Raw genomic sequence first — 26464 nt, forward strand, 5'->3', positions numbered from 1 at the left:
ACATAATAACTGGGTTTATACTTTTAGATCACAATATAGGAACCCTTATTTTTTCTTTACAGGAAACCTTACAATAAAATAGAAGGCCAACTTACTCTGGCCTGGGCCCGTCCTCAATTCCACCTACTATATGTAGATGAGAAGTGTACCTGCACAGGATAAGGTCAGGGTGATACTTACTTTACCCCTTTTCTCCACATTACCAAAACCAGTAAAAACTTTAGTGTCCCTTTGGGTAAAGTTCTATTGAACACAGAGCAGGGAAATGTCACAAGAAGACACTCCAATTCATTGCAAAAGCTTTTTCTCCAAAAATTTCATTTGCTGAGCATTTAAGAAGAGGTACACTTTAAGTTTTAAGTTTAAGTTATTTATTCCCCTGATTAGTTTAAAGCTGCGTACACACGTCCAATAACTATAGCTGAAAACAAGAGATGAACGACCGTTCTAAAAAAAAGTGACCAATGACCCCAACGAATGAGGATTGTCGTTGGAAATAAACAACCGGCACGGCGGATCTGATTGGCCTATCTCTCTATCGTGTGTACAGTCGTTCAGTGATCGTGCATGTTTCTGCAATACACTTTCTCCTTTACAAGTCACTCCCTGCATAGTTCAAATGATTGTATCTAGCATGTGTACACTATTGGTGGATTATATATGAACGATCATATGTTTACAGCATGTACAGAATTGTGCACAATACGATTGTTCAGGTATAATCATGCATAATCGTTGATCGATCGTAATTGTTCGTTTTCTAATAGTAATTATTGGAAGTGTGTACCTAGCTTAAGTCTTAAAGCAAGCACATCATTCAACACCTTTATAAAGCACATAGCAGCCAGGCAACTAGCATTTTCAGAAGGAGAAACGAGCCATGGAATCCTGATGCTCCATCCAGACCAGGATCTGCCAGTCTATGGCCAGTTTTATGCATGATGCACAATCTCCTCCATTGAAGTGTAGTACCAGAGGCGTCCATTGGGGGGCAGTGTGCTCCACCTACCTCCATGCCGCGGCAACGTTCCAAAGTGCCAACCTGCAGCTTTACCCTAGCAGAGACAACAGTGCCCTCTCTTCTCCTCATCTCAGTCTTACATTAACCTTTTACATTAGTGAATATTGCAATGCTTGCTTTAGCATTCGCCTCCATTGATCTGATCCTACTACCGTATATCCTAGCTGTATTCTAAGAAACAGGTGCATCACCGAGCACTAGGACCATGCAGCCTCCCCACTTCTCTTGGACTGCCACCCCCCCTCCTTTCATTTTTTTGTTCCATGCACCCCATATTGCATCCAGCACCCCATTCTCCCCTAGATCCCTGGCACAGGGAGCAGCCAGGCCCTGCTGATCATCATCATCATCATCATCATCAGCTCAGCCTCCAGGTGCAGCAGCACAGACACAGCCCAGGAGGCAGAGAGGAGGGGGTGGTGGTAGGGGGGAGGAGGAGGGAGGGATGGGGGTGATCTGAGATGTTGTTACCTGGAAGATGGCTGCTCCTCCAACAGCCACATCATGATGCCCAGGAAAAAATGGAGAAAAAGAGAAAAAAACAGAGATGAGAAATAACACCCTGCTGCCAGCAATTGCATTTAGCCACCATATACATTCCCCTGGCAAGAGAGGATCACAGCATACAGGAGACATCCCTGCTTGGATTCCCTATCAGCTATGGACAGAGAGTGAGTTGTGCTTTTTTATTTATTTTTCTATCATTGCTAATCATTGCACCCTCACCACCCCATCTTCTAAAACTGACCCCTATAGATTGGTATAATACATTGGTCATTAATCCCAGCATCATGTGTTATGATTCCCTACTGTCATCCTGCATGGCTGCTGTTCTTGCTGCTTTCATTTGCTTAAATCTGGCATCCCCCCTTCTTCTTCATCATCATCATCATCTCGTGCAACTGTGTCCTGAAATAGCTGCTGATTGTCAGGGAGGGAAGGCTTTGGGAATGGTGGTGCTGGGGAGGTCTAAGGGGGGGCAAATGCCATTTCTGGTCTGCTTTCAAGGTGGGGAAAAGAAAGGGGCAGATTTTTGTGAATCAAGCCTATTTGCATCTGGATTCATTCATAAAAAAAGGGCTGTGATCAGTTTGAGGAACCATGATAGCTGCTTCCCCTCCCCACCCTCCTCCCCCCTCCTCCTTGGTGTGTGTATGTGTGTGTGTGTATATATGTGTGTGTGTGTGTGTGTGTGCTTCTCTGCAGATGTGATGCCCATTGCCCAGGCCAGACCTGGCACATTGGTCCACAGCCCACCAGAAGGGGGATTTAGGGACCCTTGTCACACTCTCACCTGCCAGCACAAAGAACCTCTGGTCATGTGACCAGCCATTCACAAAAATTCTTCTTCATTCACTGATGCTTCTTGGTTTCATGCAAGGGGGATCAGCTGCTCAGTACTTCCCAGGGTCCCTTAGTGAATCATTCCAGGGTGGAAAAAATGCCCCTTGCTAATCTCTCATCTTTGTGATATCATTCATTTTAGAATGATATCACAATTTTGATACATCATATTTTATTTGCAACAATAGTGGGTGGATATAATTATCAACTTCATACATGTAAACCATTGTGATGGTAATCATGTACCACCAGGAGGAAGATATGGATGTCAGATGTCCTTTCCTTCAACCCAATCCCTGGTATAGGGGCAGCCGAGTCTCCCATATTATAATCCACACCTTCCATGTTTTAGGGTTCTTCTGTCACCTGTTGTGCTTATCCCAATGTATTTGCCAATACCACACCTGCTTGGTTTTTAAATGATTATATTTTGATATCTTATTGCATCGTTAGGTGCGATACGTTGTAACAATTATCCAGCCTCTATAAAAGCTGCGTCAGGCTGATTCACACCTTAGTTATTTCTAATGACCGATTTATATCATCGATGAAAATTATCATTTTCTATTAAAATTGTTTATTTCCTTAACACTATTTATTTTTTGGTCATTTTATTTCATGTGGTTAACAAATATGTAGCCAAAAAATCAAAAATGCAGGAATTAAAACATAATTATAATAGAAATAATTTCATTTCCATGCATATTTTATAGAGATGGGCAAAATTGATTTGGCCGTAATTCTGCCGCGTCTGCTATCGGGAAAAGCGGAAAGTTGCAATTTTGCTTATTGTGCTGATAAATATTATTAGAAAAATATTATAGAAAAACTATTATAGAAAATTAAATATTTTTTTTTATTTAAATGGTGGGTATATTCTGGTCAATTTATTTTATTTACCATGTTTTGTATTTTTCAATTTTGTTATGAAATAGATGAATATTTGTGTTCTGTTGTTTTACACTTTTTATTTTATTTTATTTTTTTTGCTGTCAACAAAATGTTAAATAATAAGGCTAATGAGTGGCTGCTTTTTGGGACAGGTCCAGGGAGCTATTTTATCTGTCATTTGTTTTCCTGTCCATTCATTTCCGAGATAAAGCCCTGGCAGCACAGGAGACCTGATTCTTTCCTGCTGCAGTTTCACTTGCACAAGTCACCTTCACAGTCTAGTGTGACTGATTTAATAAAGCTCTCCAATTCAAGAAGATAGATCAGTGTTACCCAGGCAGGGTTCCATGGATCCCTAGGGTTCCTCCAGAAGTTGCTAGGGGTCCCTTGAGCAATGAGCAGCTTGTGCCTCTCAGGTCCGTTTAACCGACACCATTGATTTTTTGGGTGACATTCTTCCCATTGACCACCATGTACTGTATAGAAGTGATCCCCAGAAAACCTGAAAGTTATTTCAAGGGTCTCCCATGTTAAAAAAATCAAGAAACACTGAGATAAACTATTATGAGTGAACCTGGTTGATCCGGAAAACCTGGAATAGAACTGGTCCAGTATTGAAAACATTTGGTAACTAATAGCAAATACTAATCAACAACTAAATCATTCTAGGTTCATTCGTGAGACTTTATCGTCTCCTGTTTTGGAGCTTTCATAAATCAGGCCCTGATTGGGTAGTGACAGGAGAAGCAACGGAAGTTTATCTCTCTGCTACTGTGTTCTCTCCTCCTGGGAGCATGCTTCTTGCACTGCAGCACACTTGACTGATTCTTTCAGCTGCTTCTCCCTCCCGCTCCCTGAGCTCTGCTTTACAGGCTATACAGTAGACTGCTAGAGGTTAATACCAAGGTAAATTAGTTAAATTTAGGTTGCTTGCATTAAATGCAGACTCAGACTGCTTTGCAAAAAATTGATTTATTGATATATTCAGGATTACCGAGCTGCATTACATTTTTAGCGTCTGCCTAGAGCTCAGCTTTAATCAATGGCCATGGCAAACACATTTTATTATATACAGTGTATGTACTAATATTATTAGGAATAAAAACCGAAAGACAAACAAAGAAATAACATGTGGAAGTTGCACTGTGGGGTTTTTAGAATCAAATTTGCAAGACTGTAACCAATCGATCTCTCTCTTATCTGACCAAATCTGGCCACGTAAGTTGCAGTCTGATTGTACAATCTGTTTTTGATTTATTATCAACCTTAAATTTGAAAAGTCTACCTTACTGAATATCATTTGTTTGGTTGGCTCTCACTTTTTATAGAAGTTGGTGTTTTTGGTCTTATTTAATAGACAGCTTACCCAAAGTTGGTGAACTGGATCAAGTTCTAAGTTGGCTTTTTTGAGGACATTTGTAGTAAGATTTAAGTGTGGCTGTCTCTCCCCATGTAGGATTGTTAGGGTCTATTCAGAATATTGCATTGATGCATCTCATTTTGAATTATGCCCCAATGCAACCAGGCAATGCAGTATAATGCACTTGCTTTTAGACCGAATTTACACCAATCAGCTGCAATAACAGAATGACACCCCATTGCATCTGGCCAACAGTCTTGCTGTACAGTACACAACACAGTAATGTACACAATAGTGTACAAAGTATAGTACTTGCACCTTTTATGGCGTGTCTTGGTCAATGCAAAGCATGTTTAAATCATTAAATTAGTATATCTGGGCCTTTAAGAACAACACAGTGGACTGTCTGTGAACTATTAGTGCTTTGCAATATGCTTTAATAAAGAAAAATAGTGCATGTCTGTTGAAATATGCTTTAAAATATGCATTGCCAGACAAATATCACATGTTAAGTTCTGTGCAGTAATGCAGCGCAATTCATCCATGCAATTCATCACTTTTTCCTCAATGGCCAATACTGCATTGCCGATTTACACCACAGATACAACCTAATATTTACATTCAGTTATTCCAAACTGCAAAAAGGTGTTTTTTAGGTTTCCTGGCCATCATCAGTGCAGTAGTGTATGACAATTATCAGTATTTTGAAACAGTGGCTTCTATGGAGTAGGGCATGATGACCATCAGTGCTGGAAATAGTGGCTACTGTAGAGAAGGGTATTATCATTATCAATGCATGGAAATAATGGCTTCTATAAAGTGGAGCATAGCCATTATCAGTATATAGAAACACTGGCTTCTACGGGGTAGGTAATGACCAATATTAGTGAATGGAAACAGTGACTAATATGGAGTGGAGTATGACCAACTTCAGTGCATGTAAACAGTGGCTTCTATTGAGTAGGGCATGATCATCATTGGTGCATGGAAACAATGGCTACCAGGGATAAGGGCATTATCATTATCAATGCAAAGAAATAATAGCTTCCAATGAAGTGGAGCATGGCCATTATCAGTATATGGTAACACTGACTTCTATGGAGTAGGGCATGGCCATCATCAATGTATGGAAACAATTGCTTCTATTGAGTAATACATAATCATCATCAATGCATGGAAACAATGTCTTTTGTTGAGTAGGGCATGATCATCATCAGTGCATGGAAACAATGGCTTCCATGGAATAAGGGTATGGCCATCATCTGTTCATGGAAACACTGGCTTCTATAGAGTAGGGCATGACCACCATCAGTGCTGCAAACAGCGGCTTCTGTAGAGAAGGGCATGATTATTATCAATGCATGGAAATAATGACTTCTATGAAGTGAGCATTATCAGTTTATGTAAACACTGACTTCACTGGGGTATGGAATGACCCTTATTAGTGCATGGAAACACTGTCTTCTATGGAGTAGGACATAATCATCATCAGGGCATAGAAACAATGGCTTCCATGCAATAGGGTATGACCATCATCAGTGTATGAAAACACTGTCTTTTATAAAGTAGGGTATGACCATCATCAGTACATGGAAACATTGACTTCTTTATAGTAGCTCATGATCATTATCGGTGCTTTGAAATAATGGCATTTTTGCAGTAAGGAATGCCCATCATCATTGCCTGGAATTACTGGCTTCTATAGAGCAGGGCATTTCCTATATCAGTGCACAAAGTCACTGACCTCAATGGTGAAGGACATAGGAAAAAAGTATACATTTCTTAGAAACTTGTCTTTTTACTTGAATTTTGTGTTTAATGGTTTCACAACACGAAGTTCATGCATTAAAGCGGAACTAAAATTTCTATGATCAGTCAACTCATTATTGCAATATGGGACAGACGATGTCCCTTCTGCAATAAACCCTCCTACCTGCCTGATCGTGCTGGGCATCTGGCATGTGCAATGTCAGCTTTGGTTGCCAGGATACCCGGCAATCCCGGCTTCCCCTGCACATGGTGGGAGTTATCGAATGTCATCCTGAACCAGCCAACCAAGATAGCTGAAGATCATCCGCAGGAAGAGAAAAAAGAGGAATCTGGCGGCGCGCTGTGAGGGATGGAGACAAGTGAATAGCGCAGGTTTAGTTCTGCTTTAAGCTCACTAGATGTTCCATAATAAAATTGTACAATTTTGTTGGGGAATAAATGGTATAAATAAATACTATTGAAAACTTAGGCAATTGCAAAAGGATACTTTAATGTATATAGGCATCTTTACAATCAGCTTCGGCCAATGGAAAAAATATTTACCCTACCTGTCATTTCCATTTTAAAGTGGAACTAAACTTAAACAACAAAAAAACTGTGAGCAGAACTGTTTATTGCAAAAACACCTGATCACAATATTCTGGTAAATGTACATGGCGCTAAGCATGCATTGCAAGCTTTGGCATGTATGATGCAGGGCATAAATTCAAGCAAGAGTCATGTTATTCTGGCCTGGCCAGTAAAAACCCAATCCTGGGGTCCAGGTGAAAATGTTGGCTCTAGTGATTGCTTTTCAAGGCCACTTGTTCCCTCAGGCTTACAGCAATGCACACACCACAAGTTGTGCAATGTGGTGCCATTTATTCCTAAAGCAGAACTAAAAGTTTGCAAAGAAAATTAGTGATCAAGCAAGTTAAAAGTTCTGCAATAAAACATACTTACCTGTCTGATCTCTATCTTCTTTACAAAAAACACTAAGCTGCACATGCTAGTGAACAGTCAACCTTCTGTCTGTATCCAATTTGGGAAATATCCTGCCACATCCTACTCAAAAGGTATCCCCACTACCTCTCACGTCTAGTTACGTAACAACTGTAAAATAAGGGATCCCATTTTCTTTCCAAACACTGGTAATGATCACCAAGACACATAGATAAGATTAATCTCCCTGGCAGGGACATGCAATAAAAGACAAATAGGGGCTTCAACCTCTCACCATAAAAAATGCTAATTTTTGGATGCTAATGCCATGGTTCCTAAATCTGAATTCTGAGAAATGAGAAAGACAGGTCATTCTATATTTGTGGCTGGGAACAATCTTTCATGATCGTTTCCAGTGACAAAAGAGTGACAGATGAACAAACAAGCAATGTACGTACAGCAAGCGGCACCCCGATGTTCTCTTCTCCACTGACTTGAGGTTATTTACCTCGAGTTGTTCATGAATCTGTCAGGACGAATCCCTGAATGACTTCAGAAACCGCTGTACACATGTCTGATTTTCTCTTAAGACAAGCCCGATTGCTCATCTGATGTGTGTAGTCTTTTGCATAGATACTATTACACTACAGTCTGGTTTTAATATTATTATTGCAGCAGGAAATCTGTCTGCTCTACATAGGGGCCTAGCTATAAAGAAGAATGGAGTTATTTATATATAAATGAAAATTTTAGTTTGTCCTATTTAAAAAAGTACCAGTCAGGGAAAAGATTGCTACTTTAAAGCAGAATCTCCATTTTTAGAAGATTCCTACTTTATAGTTTACCAGAAAGTGTTCATCAGTGGAGTGGAGTATGTCGTATATAAATGGAAATCATTAGTGTTTGATTCAACCACCAATTTGGTAAATTAACTGAGTATGTCTGACTGTCCCATCAGTCTGTGTCAGCACCATTGTAGAACTATTAACATTGTATATCTTACATAAAAATGTAAGTGGACATTGGAACACTAAAAAGTGCAAGGTCTTCTTCTCTTGGACCCCTCCCAAACCCATTCAGAAGCATAAAGTAAAAAACTACTGACCTACACCAATTTTTGGTGTGCCCATCAAAATAAACTTGATGAAACCAAGATTCCAAATGTCACAAGATGTGCTCCTACACAGTGATCCTCACCTTTCTCAGGATTTCCAATAGCCTGCGGGTCAGATCCAAGGGAAGAAAATGCTGCCAGGTGTACAGTTCAAGTACCTAAAGGTGTCTGCACGTGCCTACAGGACTTTCTGAAAGCCTAATGTTACTACTCAACAGGCCAAGTTCAAACAAAAATAGTTACATAGTAAGTCAGGTTGTCAGATAAGACATAAGTCCATCAAGTTCAACCACTAGGGAAATAAACATATGCCAGATATAAAACCCTATGGACATAGTTGATCCAGAGGAAGGCAAAAAACTGATACAGTTTGCTCCAATTTGTTCGGGTTTCCAGCTTGATGTCTATACTGGGCCGCTTCTGTAAACCCAGTAAATTATTTTAAATGCATCTTTCTGTGCAATAATGCTTTAAAACAGAATGTAAATGAGCAGTGCATTTTCAAAGATGTGCATTTATAACCTTACATTCACACATTTTTCACATTGGTGTCAATTGGAAAATTGAAGTCACGAGTAAAAGTTTATGTACATATTCACCAAATGAATCCATGTGAAAAATGTGTACTATTGGGTAAACATTGGATAAACCTAGGGTGAAAGCATTTATAAATAGATCCCGAAACATTTGGAAGTAGACATTTATTAGACTTTCTTCTCTCTGTACACCTCCTCTCTCGGTAGTCTCATATCCTCCTTTGGCTTACAGTACCATGTGTATGCTGAAGACACTCAAATCTATCTGTCCACCCCTGACCTGTCTCCCTCAGTCCTGGATAAGGTCTCATGCTGCCTAACTCATCATGAATGGCAGACCGATTCCTGAAACTCAACCTGGATAAATCAGAACTCATCTATCATTCCAAATGTCCCCCTGACATATCCCCAACTGTTAACAACACTGTTATTTGCCCTCCCTTCAGACACATTGTCTTGGTGCCACCCTCGATTCTGCCCTCTTGTTTACCCCCCATATTCAGAACATTTCCAGGTCCTGTCACTGTCACCTACGCAACATCTCCAAAATCCGCCCCTACCTGTCCCCTGAGATCACCAAACTCCTTGTACGTGCTCTTATCATCTCTAATCTGTACTACTGTAACCTCCCATCCTATTGTGTGTTACTTCCCACACCTCCTAGATTGTAAGCTCTTCGGGGCAAGGTCCTCTCCTACGGTGTCACTGTCTGTCATTTGCAACCCCTATTTAATGTACAGCATTGCGTAATATGTTGGCGCTATATAAATCATGTTTATTATTATTATTAATAATAATAATAATAATAATAATAATAATATTATTCTTATTCTTACGTATACATACTCACCCGATATGTAAGATTCTGCTTGTCTTAGGTGAAAATCTGATGTGTATACACAAGAGGTGTGTACAGAGGTCTCCCATCATTGTACATGGATCTGTGGTAATGTATCCATAAACGACAATTGCGAATTGACCACTATACATTAAATGGAGAAGAGCACATCAGGGTGCCACTCGTTCTCCCCCCTCCCTTCTCCATAGAACAGAACAGTGCTGTGTGTTCAGCATTCGTTCGTCTGTCAATCTGATCATCATTACAGATCATTTCCAGCAACAAAAAGTGCTGCCTTAGGTATATAGAACCCTTTCTGATTTTACATCAGACAAGATTCTGACAATCTCCTTATATTTACCAAAAATAAAGAATAACAGTATAAACCTTTACAGTTAATTTAATTAATTTTAAGGCAGGCTGCTGCACTTCATTGGTCTAGAGAGGTTTGTATAATCATTTTGTATAGTGTATGGTCAGCCTTGGATATACCCAAATACTCTCTGATTATTTTCTTGTAATATAATAAATCCCAGATATATAGGAAAGTTCTCTTTATAAAACATATATGTACACAATAGAAGATACTCACTTAACTGTATACTCTCTGTGTAGTTACCCAGTTGGGGATCGGGAGGCCGGCATGCTGTCCAAGGCCTTGTTGATGAGACTTCCTGTTCCAGTGACAACTTTGCTATGTAGATAGGAAGTAAAGGAAAATGTCCACTGAGGATACAGTCAGAAATATACCTGGAATTATAACCTGGTGTGATTTTAAATGAATGGTAATACATAGATAACTCTGTGCTAATGGGCATTGCAGTAAGAAGTTTTGAATGCATATTCTACAAGAAATACTGCAACTCAAAAATGTTATGTCAGCCGTCTTACCACCCCTGCCCCTTTCCCACACCCTCATAACTAAACTGGGCCATTCTTCCACTCCATTACTTTATATTATCCTGTAGGAAGCCACTGTGCACCGAAGATCTGCCAGTGGGATGTAAACAGAAAGCAGAAGCATAGGGCATGATTGAAAGATAAGTATAATTCTGTGGAATATATAGGATGTACTAGTTTAGCTTCAGTCCAAGCAACAAAAAAATGTACAGCTGGGATCATTTAAAAAGCAGTACTATGGGTTTGATGAACTTTACAATTGTGCACTGCACATTTGTAAATGTGAATGGGGATGTAAAAAAAACTGGAGGGGAACTTGATCATGTTACATACCAATGGCAATGGCATAGTTCTCTCTGCTTTAATTATTACTGCAGGCTCAGTACTGCAGCCTACATTTTATGAATGGGCTGCAACCTGCAGTATTCGGCAGCAGAAAGTGAGATCCATTCTCAGTTATTCATCAGCTTCTTTAAGTGGGATTAAACAACAACAAGAAAAAGAGGCAGGGTATTTAGAGTGCAGCAATATATTAAATACCAAAAGTGGATTAAACGTGTACAATGTTACATTTCACAGTTGTATACATGCATATTCATCATAAGTTGTTCCCACTAAACAACATGGAGTGGGAAGGATAGGAGGCTAAACAATGATTCCTATTGTGAACGAAAATGAGAATAGAGGGAGAAGCAGATGTCCTGCCCCGACACGTTTCGCCTATAGTGGCTTCTTCAGGGGACTTGTGGACATCAAAGTACAACTGTATGCAAAAAGTCGACTAACTATGGAAATATGCACAATAAGTGTTTTGCACAATTGGATAATACCAGTGTAGTGACATGCTAAGAGTGCAGTATTGATGCTCTTCAAAGGTACACATTGATATTAACTGAGGAGAATATCTTTTCCATCAATAATCCTAGAGTTGTGATAACTATACACAGACTTCGAGATGACTTAAATCGTTATTAGTGAAGGATGCTAATAACTTAAAAATGTAACCTATACCATTAATATTCCTAATGTGGCGTATATGATTCATAAAGTGATTAAGGTAATAGTTCCTTATGATAATGGTACATATTCAAGAATAAAAGCGAGGCCATACAGTACTTACAATTAAGAGCACATGCAAGGAGTTTCAAAGGAATTATTACCGCAAGTGATTGATGACGTGCATCAATCCAAGTGCTGGAAATTATAAATATTAAGTAATAATATTAGGGGTTATGGAGTGTGGGATAGTAAGGAAAAATAGTGTGTTGATATTTAGCGTATTTATATATATGTATGTATCAAGGAATGGGAATAGAAATTCATCAGCTCCTTTTATTAGGAATGGATTTAGAACCTTAAGACTTTTTTTCTACTTGACCTGTACCTGACCTGCCCCTTTCATTCATAGAATTTCATTTTTTTCAATCATGGAGGCACATCACAGTATGTAATGAAAGTGAAAAGGTTTTATTTATAAATGTCATTGGCATGTTGATCAGCGCGGATGTAGGAACAACGGATGGCAAAATATAGGCATTTAAACTTCAGCTTTAAACTATTGTTTTTCTCTTTTTGCTATTATAGTTACATCGTGAGAGTTCGAGCAGTGGTGATGTCCAGAGACGACTCTAGTGGGGGCTGGGTGCCAATGGGAGGAGGAGGTCTCAGCCATGTAATGATCTGCAAGGTTCGACGACCAGACACCTCTCACCAACGCGACTACCTTATCCGAGGGGAAAGGCTGCGAGACCAGGCTGTATGTATTCCCATACAACATACTTCTGTAAAAATATTTTACTTTATGTTCTTGTTTAAAGTGTTGTTAGGCTTAAAACTGTTATTTCAGTTGTTGTATGTATGGACTGTTTTTTTTTCATCCTAAGCTAACTACTATTCTTAAGTTTTGTCAAATTTTTACTGCTGAACCCCTTAAGAAGATTTTTTACAGACTAAGAGAGACAAATTACCCACAGTGTTCTGCCATGTGGCAAATACTTTTGGCCAAATGCTTGCTTTTGGAAGAACTGCACCACGGGCACATCTGCAACATGCAAATGTGTTACCTGCAGTGCCGTTTGCCACTCCCAGGCGCACAGTTTGCTATGCGCCCAGCCATATGGTTTTCCACTGAAAGTATGTAAGGGGTCTAACCTTTCAAAACTTTATCAATGGGATGGAGTTGGTCTTTAAGCGGAAGTAAACCAAAAACAAAAAAAACACACTTACCAATAATCCCGCAAATCCGTCGGGAGGTTTCTTCCATCGGTCTCGTGTTGCCCTAGTATGTCTTCGGCCCAGAGCTCCAGGCACATCTTCTCTTTTCTTCCGGGTTCTTCTTCCTGTGTCACCCGATCTCGCACTGTGCAGGCGCGAGATAGGGTGACGTAGATTGAGAAAAAATTGCCAATATCACTGCGCATGCTTGAGATTGGCAATTTTTTTTCTATTTATGAAAGGGAAATTCTATACCAGTAAGTAGTTAGAGATAGCACTTAATCATTAGCAATGTTAATAGGAAACAGTTGGTTCCAATGGGTGCATTGTTTGAGATTGTGCACCCCTCTTGTGCGTCCCTGTGTCTGTTCCCATTAGGACCCTTTCAGCAGTGACCGGTGAATGTGGCCGCGTTCTGCTATAGCCAATCAGGGTGTACCATGATACTTGCCAATGGTCCTTCAATATTATTGAGAAAATACAATAAATGACTTCATTGTAGTAAATACTTCATTCATATGTAGATCAAATAAATAAATTAACTTAAGTAAAACTATTAAATAAATACATTTTATCAAAAACATAATTTGTATTTCTATTAAATCCCATATTAACCATTGAACCCTGATCTAATTAACTCTTTTCACTTCTTTGCACCTAATGTTTAAATTTCTTTGCATTGGCTAATTTTTAGCTAATTTTTTTTTATCTTAATATTCACTGATTGTTACTTTTTTAGCACTGCATAACAAGAAAATGCACAAGATTGTAAAAACATTTATTTACAAATAACTTCGAGGTGATTTGTACTATTTTAATTGGGACATTGTAGAATAAAATGTATTGTTTTTTTTACACTACAACTAATAATGTTAAAAAAATATTATTTCCTATCAAGTCCATAAAAATAAAATATTCTTTTACAAAACAATATTGCAATATTAAGGCCAAGTTTAGCCTCCCTCCAAAAACAGTGTGTATTACATTACTAACCTAAGTAAATATAAAGTTTCCATCAAATTATCAGGCCCATGATGTAAATGAAAAAATTGCTCTGGTCCTTAAGGGTACAGATACAAAATTTGATATGCCCATTCAGTACATGAAAAGCGTAAAAGAACAGGCTATTGTTATGAACAAATATCATCATATTTAACTTTGTAGCAAACTAAATGGGTGGCTGTACAATGTATTTGATTTTAGAAATGTATTGTTGTATTGAAATAAATTGTGATATTTTTTAAATATATGAATTTTATGTTCGAATTTTTGTAGGTACCTTAAAAATCCCACTGAGAGAGTTCAGTGACCTAGGGGTTTGCTGACAAGAGTTAAAGTGGTTGAAGAACTTGATAGCTACTATGGAACTGAAGATGCAATTTCTAGGCTTGAGCTTCATAACCTGCACACCAACCACTGCCAATGGGCCATAAATAGCTTACTCACTATTTATTTACAGCGACTAGCCATCAAAGTAAAAAGTTCTTTGCAAATAACAGTGTTCAGCCCAGAATTTTTTTTAAGCCGGGTGGAAAGAATATGTAGGCAGCTGGCAGCCCCTGTATTGTGAGCCAACTCAAGAACAGCCAGCTGGTTACTGAAAAATGCCGGGTGGCATGCCCGGCTAAAAGGGGCTGGGGAGAACACTGAATAGATCTTGTCTCTCATTCTTTGGCTAGTCATAAATTTGAAATGCTGGTCAGAAGATTCAGCCATCTAAAGATGCAGCAAAAATATTTACCTGGTTGCATTTGTGAGCAAGCTGTTTTTAAAATAAAACTTAAGCTTTAAAGAAAAGAAAATGTCCTTAGCTGATTTTCTTCTGGATATACTGTAAAAGGTATTTGCACTTCACTTACTGAAAATAAAAAAGCAGCGCAATGAGTGGTGGTCATCGTACTATAATACCTCATCTGGATATAATGCATTCTGTAGAAGTAAAAGTACTGTCACCAATGACAGTACTCCTTTTGCAAGACATTGGTGGGGACACCTACAGTTGAACGTGTTTTGATTAACAGAAAAACAAGTTGACCTTTGTAGCAATTAATATTACACAGAATTTATATAGTGCCATCATATTATGCAGCTCTGTACAAAGTCCATAGTCATGCCACTAGCTGTCCCTCCAAGGGTCTCACAATCTAATGTCCCTATCATAGTCATATGTCTTTAATACAGTCAAAGGTCAATTTTGGGAGCGAAGCCAATTAACCTATCAGCATGTTTTTTGGGATGTGGGAGGAAACTGGAGCACCCGGAGGAAACCCATGCAATCACAGGGAGAACCTGCAAACTCCATGCAGATAGTGTCCTGGCTGAGATTTGAACCTGGGACCTAGCACTGCAAAGGACAGAGTCCTAACCACTGAGCCACTGTGCTGTCCATGCAATTAGCAATTTTATCAATATCTTAATAATTGTGGTGGAGTTTTCCTTTATGCAGCTTTGTGGCCTGGTGCCTTATTATTAACCCTTGGTCAAAAATTGAATGAGTGAAAATAAACTATGGCTATATTAAATATATTAAAATGCAAGTCACAATGAGAAGCAGGCACATCTTGATCTCTGGTTTGTTCCACCCGATTCTTCCTCCTGCTTTTACCTGTTTGCCCATCAGGGGTCAGAGGAGAGCTGCAGAGGTGACCACAGTCACTGTTAGTATATTGCAGCATCCTGGATTTTAGGAATCCAAGGGCATTTTACTAGAAAAAAAAAACAAGAGACCTGTACATACCTGGATGTGTCATTTCTTCAGTCTTTTAAATAACCTCAGCATACCCATTGGTCTACTTCATTTTTCAGGTTTTACAGACTTAGCAAAGCCTATGTACTTTTCAGTACCATTTACATGCAGCAGGGTGAACCTGTAGAGAACTTAATTTAAGATAATTTTCCTGTTTCATAGCTTCAACATTAGAAGAGACAGTGTTGTCACAAAGACTTTGTGAATGATAAAAAAAAAAGTGAATACAACAGTAACGCACATATGATATGTGCTTTTATTTATTTATTTTGCAGGAGTACATGGCAAGGAGGAAATCACTGGCAATATAATTATGAAGTTGACCATAATAATAACTTGTTATATAACACTTTATACTACAGTTTCTACATGATGCACAAGCCTCAGTTTGCCAAATCCTCCATCATTTTCTGAAGCACACACTCCCCTCCCAGACAATACAGCTCCCAGTGGGAGGGCTTTAGTAATCAAGGCAGAGTTCCCAATCCAGAAAGCAATGGACAGGACTAGATGTGACCAGGTACTGATCGACAAGCTACAGGATTGTGAATCAGCAGTGACTGTGCTGATGGCTGTGCTCCCTGAAAATGTTCATCCTCTTAGACCAGCGGTAGCCAACCGAGAAAATTTTAGTGGTCCTCGGCTCTGGACGGGGCGCCCCCCAGCGGAGTCAGGAGAAGGACCCCGCTGGGGGGGCTCACCGGCCAGAGCCGCAGACCATGTCCCCTGTGTAGACACAACCCGCCCCCTCTCCCATCACAGGCTAAGACTTGGGCGGGTTCTGGCATTATGACATCACTCTGGGGGAATGCATGTGTGGTCCGAGAGTCCGAGGGTTTAGGGGTCCGTAAGTCCTGCAGACCACTGCAAGACTGCCAACATACAGCTTAAATAGGATGCCAACTCTGCTCTGAATTCAGGAACAGTACAGTATCATTGTCACAACATCACCGAATGCTTTGTTAGGTAGACTTTACTAATAGTCATTTGTGGAACTTTGCAAGAGAAAACAGTAATGGCAGATGTATTGATAATTAAAGTGGAACTAAACTCATTGGTGGGTGGTGAGCTTTTGCCATAATGAGCAAGAATGCACAGCATATTCACCGATTATGGCAAATACTTACCTGTATTCAGCTGTAGATAAGCAAACCGCTTAAACTAGCGGTCGCTAACCGGTGGTCTGCAGCTGGGGCCGGTGCAGCACACCAGCCAAAGCGGCGAACCATGTTCCCCGTATGGACACACCCCGCCCACTGTGATGGAAGAGTGGGCGGGTTCTGGCATCATGACATCACTATGGGGAAAGTTTCTTCGCCTTTGAGTGACACATGGCACCCGGCTCATGAGCGGTCCGGATTCCATGGATTTAGTGGTTCGTAGGTACAAAAAGGTTTGGTGACCACTGTCTTAAACCATTGCGTGTGCAGGAGTTACATTGTCCCCGGTGGCTGACTCTGTGCACACAAGGTAAAGCTGTACACTAAACAGCACATGCACCATACATTGTAGAGCTTAAACAAAAGTATCCATGGGCCAAGGATTACATTTTTTGTGAAAAGAGTCACTGCATGTCTCTTTTGCCAATTAGTGCAGCCTCCTGGTGACTTTTTGTTATTTGAGTTTAAGTATACTTTATGTTTTAACACCTCTAAAAATCTCCCACCTTCTTGCCAAACCCCCTTCTTTTCATATAAAGTAGCTGTGCCATGTTATACATATGGAATCATTGGTGGATTACAATAATGGAAGAATGGGCAGTTACTCAGCACCCCAACTAGTTTTTCAATATTATCTGCCACCATCATCAGTAAATTGCAAATCGTGTACCACCACGAGATCTAGTTTAAACTCTGCTAAATCCTTAATACCGGTATGTCAAATGTCAAAAAAAAAGACAAATGATTGTGTACTTGGCCTTTATATGATCCAATTAAACTAGGGGACCCATGAGTAAAAGCAATTGAATATATTGCAACTTACCAGTCCTTGGTTGTATTGTCTACATTAAAAAATTTGGAAAATAAAGGAACATAAAATTAATGCAGCCAGCGCATATAAGGACTGACCAGCTGCAATCTAATGTAATTTTTAGTCACTTGCAATTACTGTCAGTGTATGTTTGATTTGATTGTATCTATTTTTTCATTTATTCCCATTATAGGAGATATCTGGGGATGCTAACTTTTTTGTCTAGAGAATAAATGTGGACGAGTGAGCATTAGATGAGTTTTATCCATGTTTTATGCTTTTCAGACTATCCTTGAGTGTGTCCTTAAGAAGGGCCTAGTGTACAATAAAGCCAACCCTATCTTCCATCATTGGAAAGTCGAGGAGAACAAGTTTGGCCTGACCTTCCAGAGTCCAGCTGATGCTGTAACATTTGAGAGGAGTGTGCAAGCTGCCATGGAGGAACTCGTAGAAGGTTTGTTATAAAGTCCATTTACAGAAATGCAATTCAAATATATTTTCTTTATTTAGACTATTTAAAAATATATATGTAAAAAATGTAATTACAAAAATTGCTCTTAGTGTAAAATAATGACATCTGCACACACCTGGAGCAGTCTACCTTTAAATCCTGGCCCCTAAATTTTTGTCCATGGTTTTCATAGGCTGCCTCACTGGCCAATAGAAATGAGCAGAAAGGAGTGACAAACTTTATCTCTATCAGGAACAGAACAGCCAGGGTTTTGGACATAAAGCAGAATGTTGTAGGCCTCAGTAGGTACAGGATATTCTGTCAACTTTGGATACCTGCATTTTTTTCCTGCAGGATTGTTTCTTTTATTGACAGAAGCTGTTTAAATATAAATATTATGTATACATGTCATATTTACCACATGCAGTCAGCAGGTGGCAAACTGTGGGCCATGGTAGCAACTTCCTCAGGGCATTAATTTGGCATTACTTTAAGTGGGGCTTAACAGCCAAAATCAGAGCAAAATAGGATTATATTCTTGGCTGCAGACTTTGTAGAATAATGTCCCCTAAATTATGTCCATTGCTAAGGATTTGTTAATCTATGTGCCCCCTTTCATAGAAACCAGTAGACATTTTGTACAGCTGTTACTTGTCACACCTAGCTGTCACTGACACCTCATGTCCTCTCTGACACTTTCTGCCTTGTATGGCTTGAACGTATGGTTAGGGAAAGTCATCTGGGTTGACTATGGCTTATTAAAGACACAATCGTGCTCTCATTGGTAATTCTTTGAGGTTAAAGTAAAAATAAAATAGCTGGCATCAATAAGATGGTAATTTCAGTATAACAAATATGAAAATGTTTTATTAAAAATATAATCTCTAATCATAAGTTAAAAAGTGAAAATGGGCATTTACATGGGGATACAGCCTGCCTTTGGGGTGCTTCTATTGTTCATCCATTCATTGTTTCTGTGCACCAGGGTGTCCTGCACGTCATATGGTGGCTGGTAGCCACTAAAATTATGCACATCAGTCATAACTAAGTTGCAAAGTTTACACCTATGAAAACAAATGATTGACTTGTATCTTATTATTATTATTATTATTATTAATAATAATAATAATAATAATAATAATAAACAGGATTTATATAGCACCAACATATTATGCAGCGCTGTACATTATATAGGGGTTGCAAATGACAGACGAATACAGACACTGACACAGGAGGAGAGGACCCTGCCCCGAAAAACTTACAATCTAGGAGGTGGGGGAAGTAACACCACAATAGGATGGGAAGGAAGTAGTGACCGTTTCAAAAGACAGAAGAAGATGGGTAGGCAAATTTGAAAAGATGGGTTTTTAGTGCTCTTTTAAATGAGCAGAAAGTAGCAGCAAGACGAATAGGACGAGGAAGACCATTCCAGAGAGTTGGGGCAGCTCTAGAAAAGTCTTGGAGCCGTGCGTGTTATGAGGCTATGGGTGAGGAAATCAGTTATAGGTCATCAGGGGAGCGGAGAGAGCAAACACCCAATCCATGTATTGTTTAATAATATTCATAAAAATCATAAATTTATTTGATCCTTCCCCTCTCTATCTGATTGTACTTGGGCAGAAATGTAGCATAGCACAAATTCAGGGGCAAGAAGTTTTTGTTCCTGCCAAAAGGCACTTAGAATGCCCTGTTCAAACTGGCCACAAGAGAAGTATTAATTAATTGAACTAAAGTAAACTTGTAACAGTAAATTTAGGAAACTCTAACTGAAAACGTATCAGTATTGTCTGCCCACACAGAATGCCCTGGAACACAGCCTTATAGATTTACCTAGCAGCAGATATACAATTAGTGTACGGGTGTAGGGGGCAATTAATAATCAGAGAACCTCCATGCGGGTCGCACTCTAAGCCTAACTCACCAATTTACCTAACAATTTGTGATCTTAATGCAAAACAACTTCTTTCACAACAGGGTCCCTGTCACATTCAACATCCTCATCATCATCCTCCACCTCACGGGAAGAAGCGCAAGCCTTGGAGGATGTCATGCCAGTAAGTATATAAACTAATGGGTGAATTCAATAAAATTAGTTTTTATCATCATATAGTAACCTTGGTCTCACATGGCAAAGGAAAATGTATATAAAAATATCTATGTGACCCCAGCTGAAAAATAAGGGGACAATCCCCCCACAACTGGTGCAATGTAAACCTATTGTAGGGATAATTGTGTCTCACACTAATGGCTGTGCAGTGATATCACTACTAGTATTTACTGTGTAGATACTGTCGGGATGGAGATCATTCCACCAGATAATGTTACCATCGATGTGGAGATGTGTTCATTTTGTAGCTGTTTTTTTCATGCATGGTTTCCAAATCCAACCTTGTGTAGGAACTATCGGGCAAAATATCATTACAGCTGGAGGTGTAGGGTGCTGTGTGTCTACACTCAGAGCAGACTGCACCTACCATCTCATTCTAGAAATGGTATTGACTGTAGGAAAATAAAACTAATATTACCTAGTTCCCTTTTTAATAAGCCTACGTAGGCCAGGTATGCAACTCACAAGGACATTTTTTAGGAGAGGGAATGAGGGGAAGTTTCCCCAACAAAACTTGCCAGGGGTTCCCAACTATTTACATTGAACTTTCTGAAATGTAGCTCCATGTCAATAGCTTTGTGTCTTTTACTAATACATTAATCTCTAGTTTCTTGACCCACCAGCTTCATACAGACAGTGAATCATCTTCTAACAGCCGGAAGGAAATGTTACCAAAACATATCACCATCGTCACTAGCGAGTCATCTTCCAGTTGCTATGTGAGATCGCCTGTTTCTGAAGAGTTTGGTTTTACCACGGGTCCATCAGTTAGTCCCACAACTCAGGTACATTTGTGTGCAGACCCATATCATGCTCTAATGAGACAAGAAGACCACATTTTAAAGCAGAACCAATTTTTTTTGAAGTAGTAGAGGTATTATCCTTGTATTTTAAATTGGCTCTATACATTATGTCCACTATATTATGCTATGTACATATAAGGACTTTCCTCTGATACTCCGGGTTGTTGGCTTTGGAGGAAGTGGTGACATTACATGACAATACTTAGGCATAGTCAGTGGCCACCAATGCAACAGATGGAAGTGGGTTACATGCTGCCCTATACCTGAAGCATTGAGTATTGGAGTTGTGGGGAAATGTTGAAGAGGTAAATATAGAGTAGTCAGGGGTGGCGTTTATTGAGATAATGTAATGTAATTTTACCATGAATAGACAAGGTGACAATAACTCTTTAAGGGTAAATTGCTTTGAAAGGTTTACTTTAAATATGTAATGTAAAAAAATTTTTTTCACTTTATATAGTTGACATGGTAACATTTCCCCTTTTTCACAGTCACAGCCTCTGCAGCGCCTGTCTTTTCATGACGAGGAAGAGCTTGAGAGCATCAACCCTTGCAAAGACCTGTGGGTGTCAAAGGGTTATGAAGATTACAGGCGTGCGGCTCTTCAGCGGCCCGAGCAGCCCAAGTCTGACCTTCGAGTCCACTTCCAAAAAGCCAGCGGGAGCAAAGCCAAGGACAGGCATTTTCCAGCAGTGGTGGGCACAACAGCGGAAAGTGAGGGGCCTTTAAAGGACCCTAGGGCCTCTCCTTCCTGTAGGATTCATGGCACCCCTTCTCCTAAGTCTAAAGAACACTCTCACATGGCAGGGGAGGAGGACACAGCCACTGCACGCTGCGTGTATTGCAGGGACGTATTTAGCAGTGAAGAGAATGGAAGAGGCCAGTGCCAGGACGCTCCAGACCCCATAGAGCGTTGTGTGTATCAACTTTCCTGCATGTGGTGTGCTGAGAGCTTACTGTACCACTGCATGTCAGACTCAGAAGGCGAGTATTCGGACCCCTGTTCCTGCGACCCGGGGCACCCCCACTTTTGCATACGCTGGGCTGCCCTGGTAGCCTTGTCCCTTGTGGTCCCCTGCATGTGCTGCTACCTCCCACTACGGGCATGCCACTGGTGTGGGGAACACTGTGGCTGCTGCGGGGGTAAGCATAAGGCAGTGCGGTGAGAGGAGCTAAATGGGGTGTAAGGAGGAAAACATAATGTTCTGTCTCTAACCTCCTGAGAGCCAGCAACTATTTATATGGTGAGATCTGCCACCGTCTTTGTGAGCGCGCAGGTCTTGCGTCTGGCCGGAGATTTGTGTTTTATTCAGACAGGCTGCAAAGGCAATGACCTACCAGAGGCAGGAGAGAATTCTGTAAAGAAATGGTAGTTCCAGCAATTACAATTCAGCTTAACAATCGACCAGTCTGTTATTTATTAAAGGTCGGGGTTTAGATTCCAAAGAAGACCAAAATGAGATAAGGTTAGTTTGGAACTTGCTGGGGCTAATTTCAGAAAACTGGAGTTAAGTTGGAGCTGATGCCAATTCAATACAGTTGGGATGAGATATAAAAATAGGAGCTGTTGATCATAGCAACCAATCAGGTTTAACCTGTCAAATAAAGCCCAACTACAAATTTTACTTACCTTATCTCTCTCTATGTCAACAGCCAGCACACCCCACTTTCCTCTGATACTCCGGGTTGTTGGCTGGCCTTCTGCATCCTCACTTGCAATGCAGAGCTACTGGTCCTGCATTGTAGGGGATGACATCAAAGTTTACAACAACAGCACAGAGCGCCTTAGAGAGAAGGCTGCAGGGGGACCGGATATGCAGAGAAGGAGCCTGTAGGAATGAGGTAATAAGTTAAATAAAAGTTCTTTTTACGGGTACCCTAAATGTTCACTTATATTTATCAATTGCAGTTCAGGGATATTATTTTTAATTTTCTCTGAACTTAGGCTTTGGATTTGTCCCTTTTGAACAGATTCTTCTTCACTTTGTCCCTGTGACAGAAAGAAAAAAAGTGAGTGGGAAAATCGGCAATGGGGAAACATAAAAATATCTCACAGAGGTTTAAACACTTTCCCACTCAATCCAGAACTAATAAAAACATGTTTTAGCTAGATTTAAATTTTAATCAATGCACTGCTGTGGAAAACAGTTCCATTACTATTTGCTAAAGTTTTCACAATCCTGTTCAAATCCCATTGTTCATTTGAAAGATACCATTTTATTGCTTGCTAAGGACAGCAGCTCCACTTTTGCTCCATTTTTATTGAATCAGCCCCTAAATCCAAGATGCTGCATCTTAGAAGGAGGCATGAGGCTTGATTGCTTTCCATTGTCTCTAGGAGGAATTCATTTGGCTGATATATTTATTTTAACCACTACTTGATTGTTGTAATAATTTATGTTGTAATTTCTTGGTTAATATATACCTACCAATAGTTTTACAAAACCAGAGCATTTGAAGCTTAACCCGACTTGCTCCAAGCTCCATCCACAATGCCTATATATGGGCAAACCACAATTATTTTTCCTAAATCTCTAAAACTGGTACAAATCAGGGCATTTGGATGTTATGATTAACAGTAAGAACTGGGCCAAATTTATATATTTTGCCATTGAAAGAGTATAATTTATTTCAGCACTATGTCATGTAATTAATGTAAAAATAGTTATATTGTCAGATTATTAATTTTTATATTCCCGGCTTAATCTTATTATGGTTTGATCAGTGACACCTCATCATATTGCAATTAATGACACAGACACTGTGGCCTTCAATTAATAGGGCCAAAGAGCAGTATACAGAAGCCCACGCAGCCAATCAAAAATGATCTTTTCAGTAGCATGACATCACTAGATTTTTGGAACCTGAATTTTTAGTTACTATGGGCTATTGTACTTCCCTGGTGTTTGTACCATTGGGGGAATTTATTGAGGCACTGCAGAGGTCAACAATGATGCACAAATGACATCTGCTCAGAGAGACCAATGAGATTTTACTTACAATGGTCAGATTAAAGAAAGATTAATTTTAATTGTTAGCTATGAGTTATTGCACTTTGATCACTAGTTATGTCCTAATTATTAGGCCTTGGTGTTAATAAACAAGCCCTGTTAAGGGACAGAGGTTCTTAATAAATTATTGTAGTTATTAGACAGAGTTATTAGAGGCAGAGAAAAGGAAAAAGACAATGATTACAGTTAAATTATGTTTGATTATTTCAATTCAATCAATAAACAGACAGTACAACAGCCCTAATATTTTAGTTATACATGGACTTCTTAAAGCTGCACATACATGTTTCAGTTTTCATTGGCCCCTCAATGCCGCAATGGCAGTCTGGTCTATCTGGGTGAAATGTTTGAATTTGGCCACTTCCTATATAATGATATCAAACTGTTCCTATGATGGGGTATTACACTAGACAACAGGAATGTATGGGGAGAGGCCAAGGTCCATCTCTACCAAGAACTACAGAACGGCTAGACATTTGGGCATGCAGGGGGCAATGTAAGGTGCCTGCACTTTATACATGCTACTAGCATCTTCTTTTTTTGATATTTAACATTTTAAGGAAAGGTTATAGTCAGTATTGCTATCTTCCATTCATAAAAACGTGTATTATGGAGGACCTTGCACTACAATCACATTAAATATAGCATTTCAGCTTAATAAGATCATGTACCAGATATGCTATTGCCACTGTTAAGTGCACACATGGCCCGTATACTGGAGCTTCCATACTTACAAAGATTATGCTCTGGTTTTATCTGCCCTTCATTGCATCAGGTTGGGTAGGAAGGAGCTTTCTGGCATCATGTATCACAAGGCCAACAATTCCATCTGAATCATGTTATCAGCTTGGCACTGTGGAGCAATGCAGATTTTACAGTTAAAATGTATTTGCGCTTCACAGAGGTTCTAATTTCAATACTACCTGTCAGCTGGAGTTGCACTTTAAATTGAAAGTAAAGCTACATTGAAGGCCATACCCCTTTTCAGATTTGGTCTTTTGTGGAAATGAACTTCCATGCTATACATAATGTTTGCAGGTATTGCAATGGGGTCTAGCAAAATTCCTAGATGGGGCTGAGCATTAGACTGAATGCAGTTAAAGCCTCAATACCGGAAAAGTTAATTTGGTTGGATCTCAAGATGTCATACATCGCAGTGTATAGTAGAGCACTGGTTATGGTTAGCCTGGTGAGCCAATCCTTGGCTGAGTCCTTTTATACTGAACCACCCATATTGCCATTATCTCCCAGTGGTGCACTTGTAACCCAGTTCTGTTCTTTGATATTCTCTGTATTCTTTTACATTACCCATGTTGGATGAGAACACCTCTAATGGATAAAAATGTTTACCTAAAACAGCTATACAAAGGAAACCAAATGAAATAATCAAAATAAAAACATCAAATCCAAAACTTGCTACTTACGTATAGCTGTTTTAAAAAAATATCATGCACTTGATGTGACAGACAATGAAGGATTGGGGTGTTCTATGCCTTTTTTATGCCAGAGACAATGGTAATAAATGGTATTAAAATGACGAGTTTCTGCCTGAGACATAACTGATTTGTTAGTTGTTGATTACCCATTCATTAACTTGTTCTGAATGTGTTTTATACATTTAACAGACTGCTGTTTAATAATTCAATGCACAAAGCACATTGCATTAATGTGCAGTTACTCATGGCAGCCAAATACAGCAGTTGGATGCACTGCCTTTTCTTGCTAACAGTAAGTTCATCAATTCAATTTAGGTTTTTTGCAAATCATAGATTTATAGTAATGATGACCTGTAGATATTTGGGCACTGCACATGGTCACTTTAAGGAAATGTGCAGACAGTATGTTTTACTAGTTATTATGATTTTTTATGAACAGAATCATACATATTTAAAACTAAACTCCAGGCAACCAGATGCAGTACATGAGTACATTTAGTATATGTAAACTGTTTTAATTGACAATATAATACTAATTTTGATTAGTGATTCGAGAACAAGAGCAGCTAAACCGAAAAATAAATGGTACTTTAATAGAATAAGAAAAGGTACTAGTAGGAGATACTGGACCAGCCTAAATGGTATTCACCCAATACAGTCTGGGGTAGAACACTACCTAGTCCAGTCCTGTTTCTTGACCTTTTTTTTTCATACGAGAGCCCTTGAAATAACTTTTATAGGTTTTGGGGATCCCCCGCTATAATTACTATATCCACAGCTCACAGTAAGTTAGTGTGGTGGTCAAAAGGAGGAATGTCACCCTTACAGATAGACCGTCAGGTAAACCAATCTGAGAGTCACAAATTGCTCATGGAACTCCTAGAATCCTTTGGAGCAACCTTAGTTGAGAAACAATGAAGGAGCATCAGCCAAGCAATTCATACCCCATGAATGGTGTTTCCTTCTCCAAGTCTAAGAGATATTGTATAGGGGATTACAAGAGGCTGATATCAAGAGGGATTCAGGTAAA

General features: G+C 39.5%; 1 protein-coding gene across 1 annotated transcript; it reads left to right on the forward strand.

Moving 5' to 3' along the window:
* Positions 1-1474: 1474 nt before the first annotated feature.
* SPRED3 (sprouty related EVH1 domain containing 3) lies at positions 1475-25535 on the forward strand. The gene is made up of 6 exons (XM_072429925.1): positions 1475-1692; positions 12280-12451; positions 17912-18080; positions 20052-20131; positions 20808-20969; positions 21479-25535. Exons 1-6 carry the CDS (start codon positions 1682-1684, stop codon positions 22151-22153), a joined length of 1269 nt encoding a protein of 422 aa, XP_072286026.1. The 5' UTR covers positions 1475-1681; the 3' UTR covers positions 22154-25535.
* The last annotated feature ends 929 nt before the right edge of the window (positions 25536-26464 follow it).

Source organism: Pyxicephalus adspersus, chromosome Z (assembly GCF_032062135.1).
Source record: "Pyxicephalus adspersus chromosome Z, UCB_Pads_2.0, whole genome shotgun sequence".
Classification (NCBI taxonomy): domain Eukaryota; kingdom Metazoa; phylum Chordata; class Amphibia; order Anura; family Pyxicephalidae; genus Pyxicephalus; species Pyxicephalus adspersus.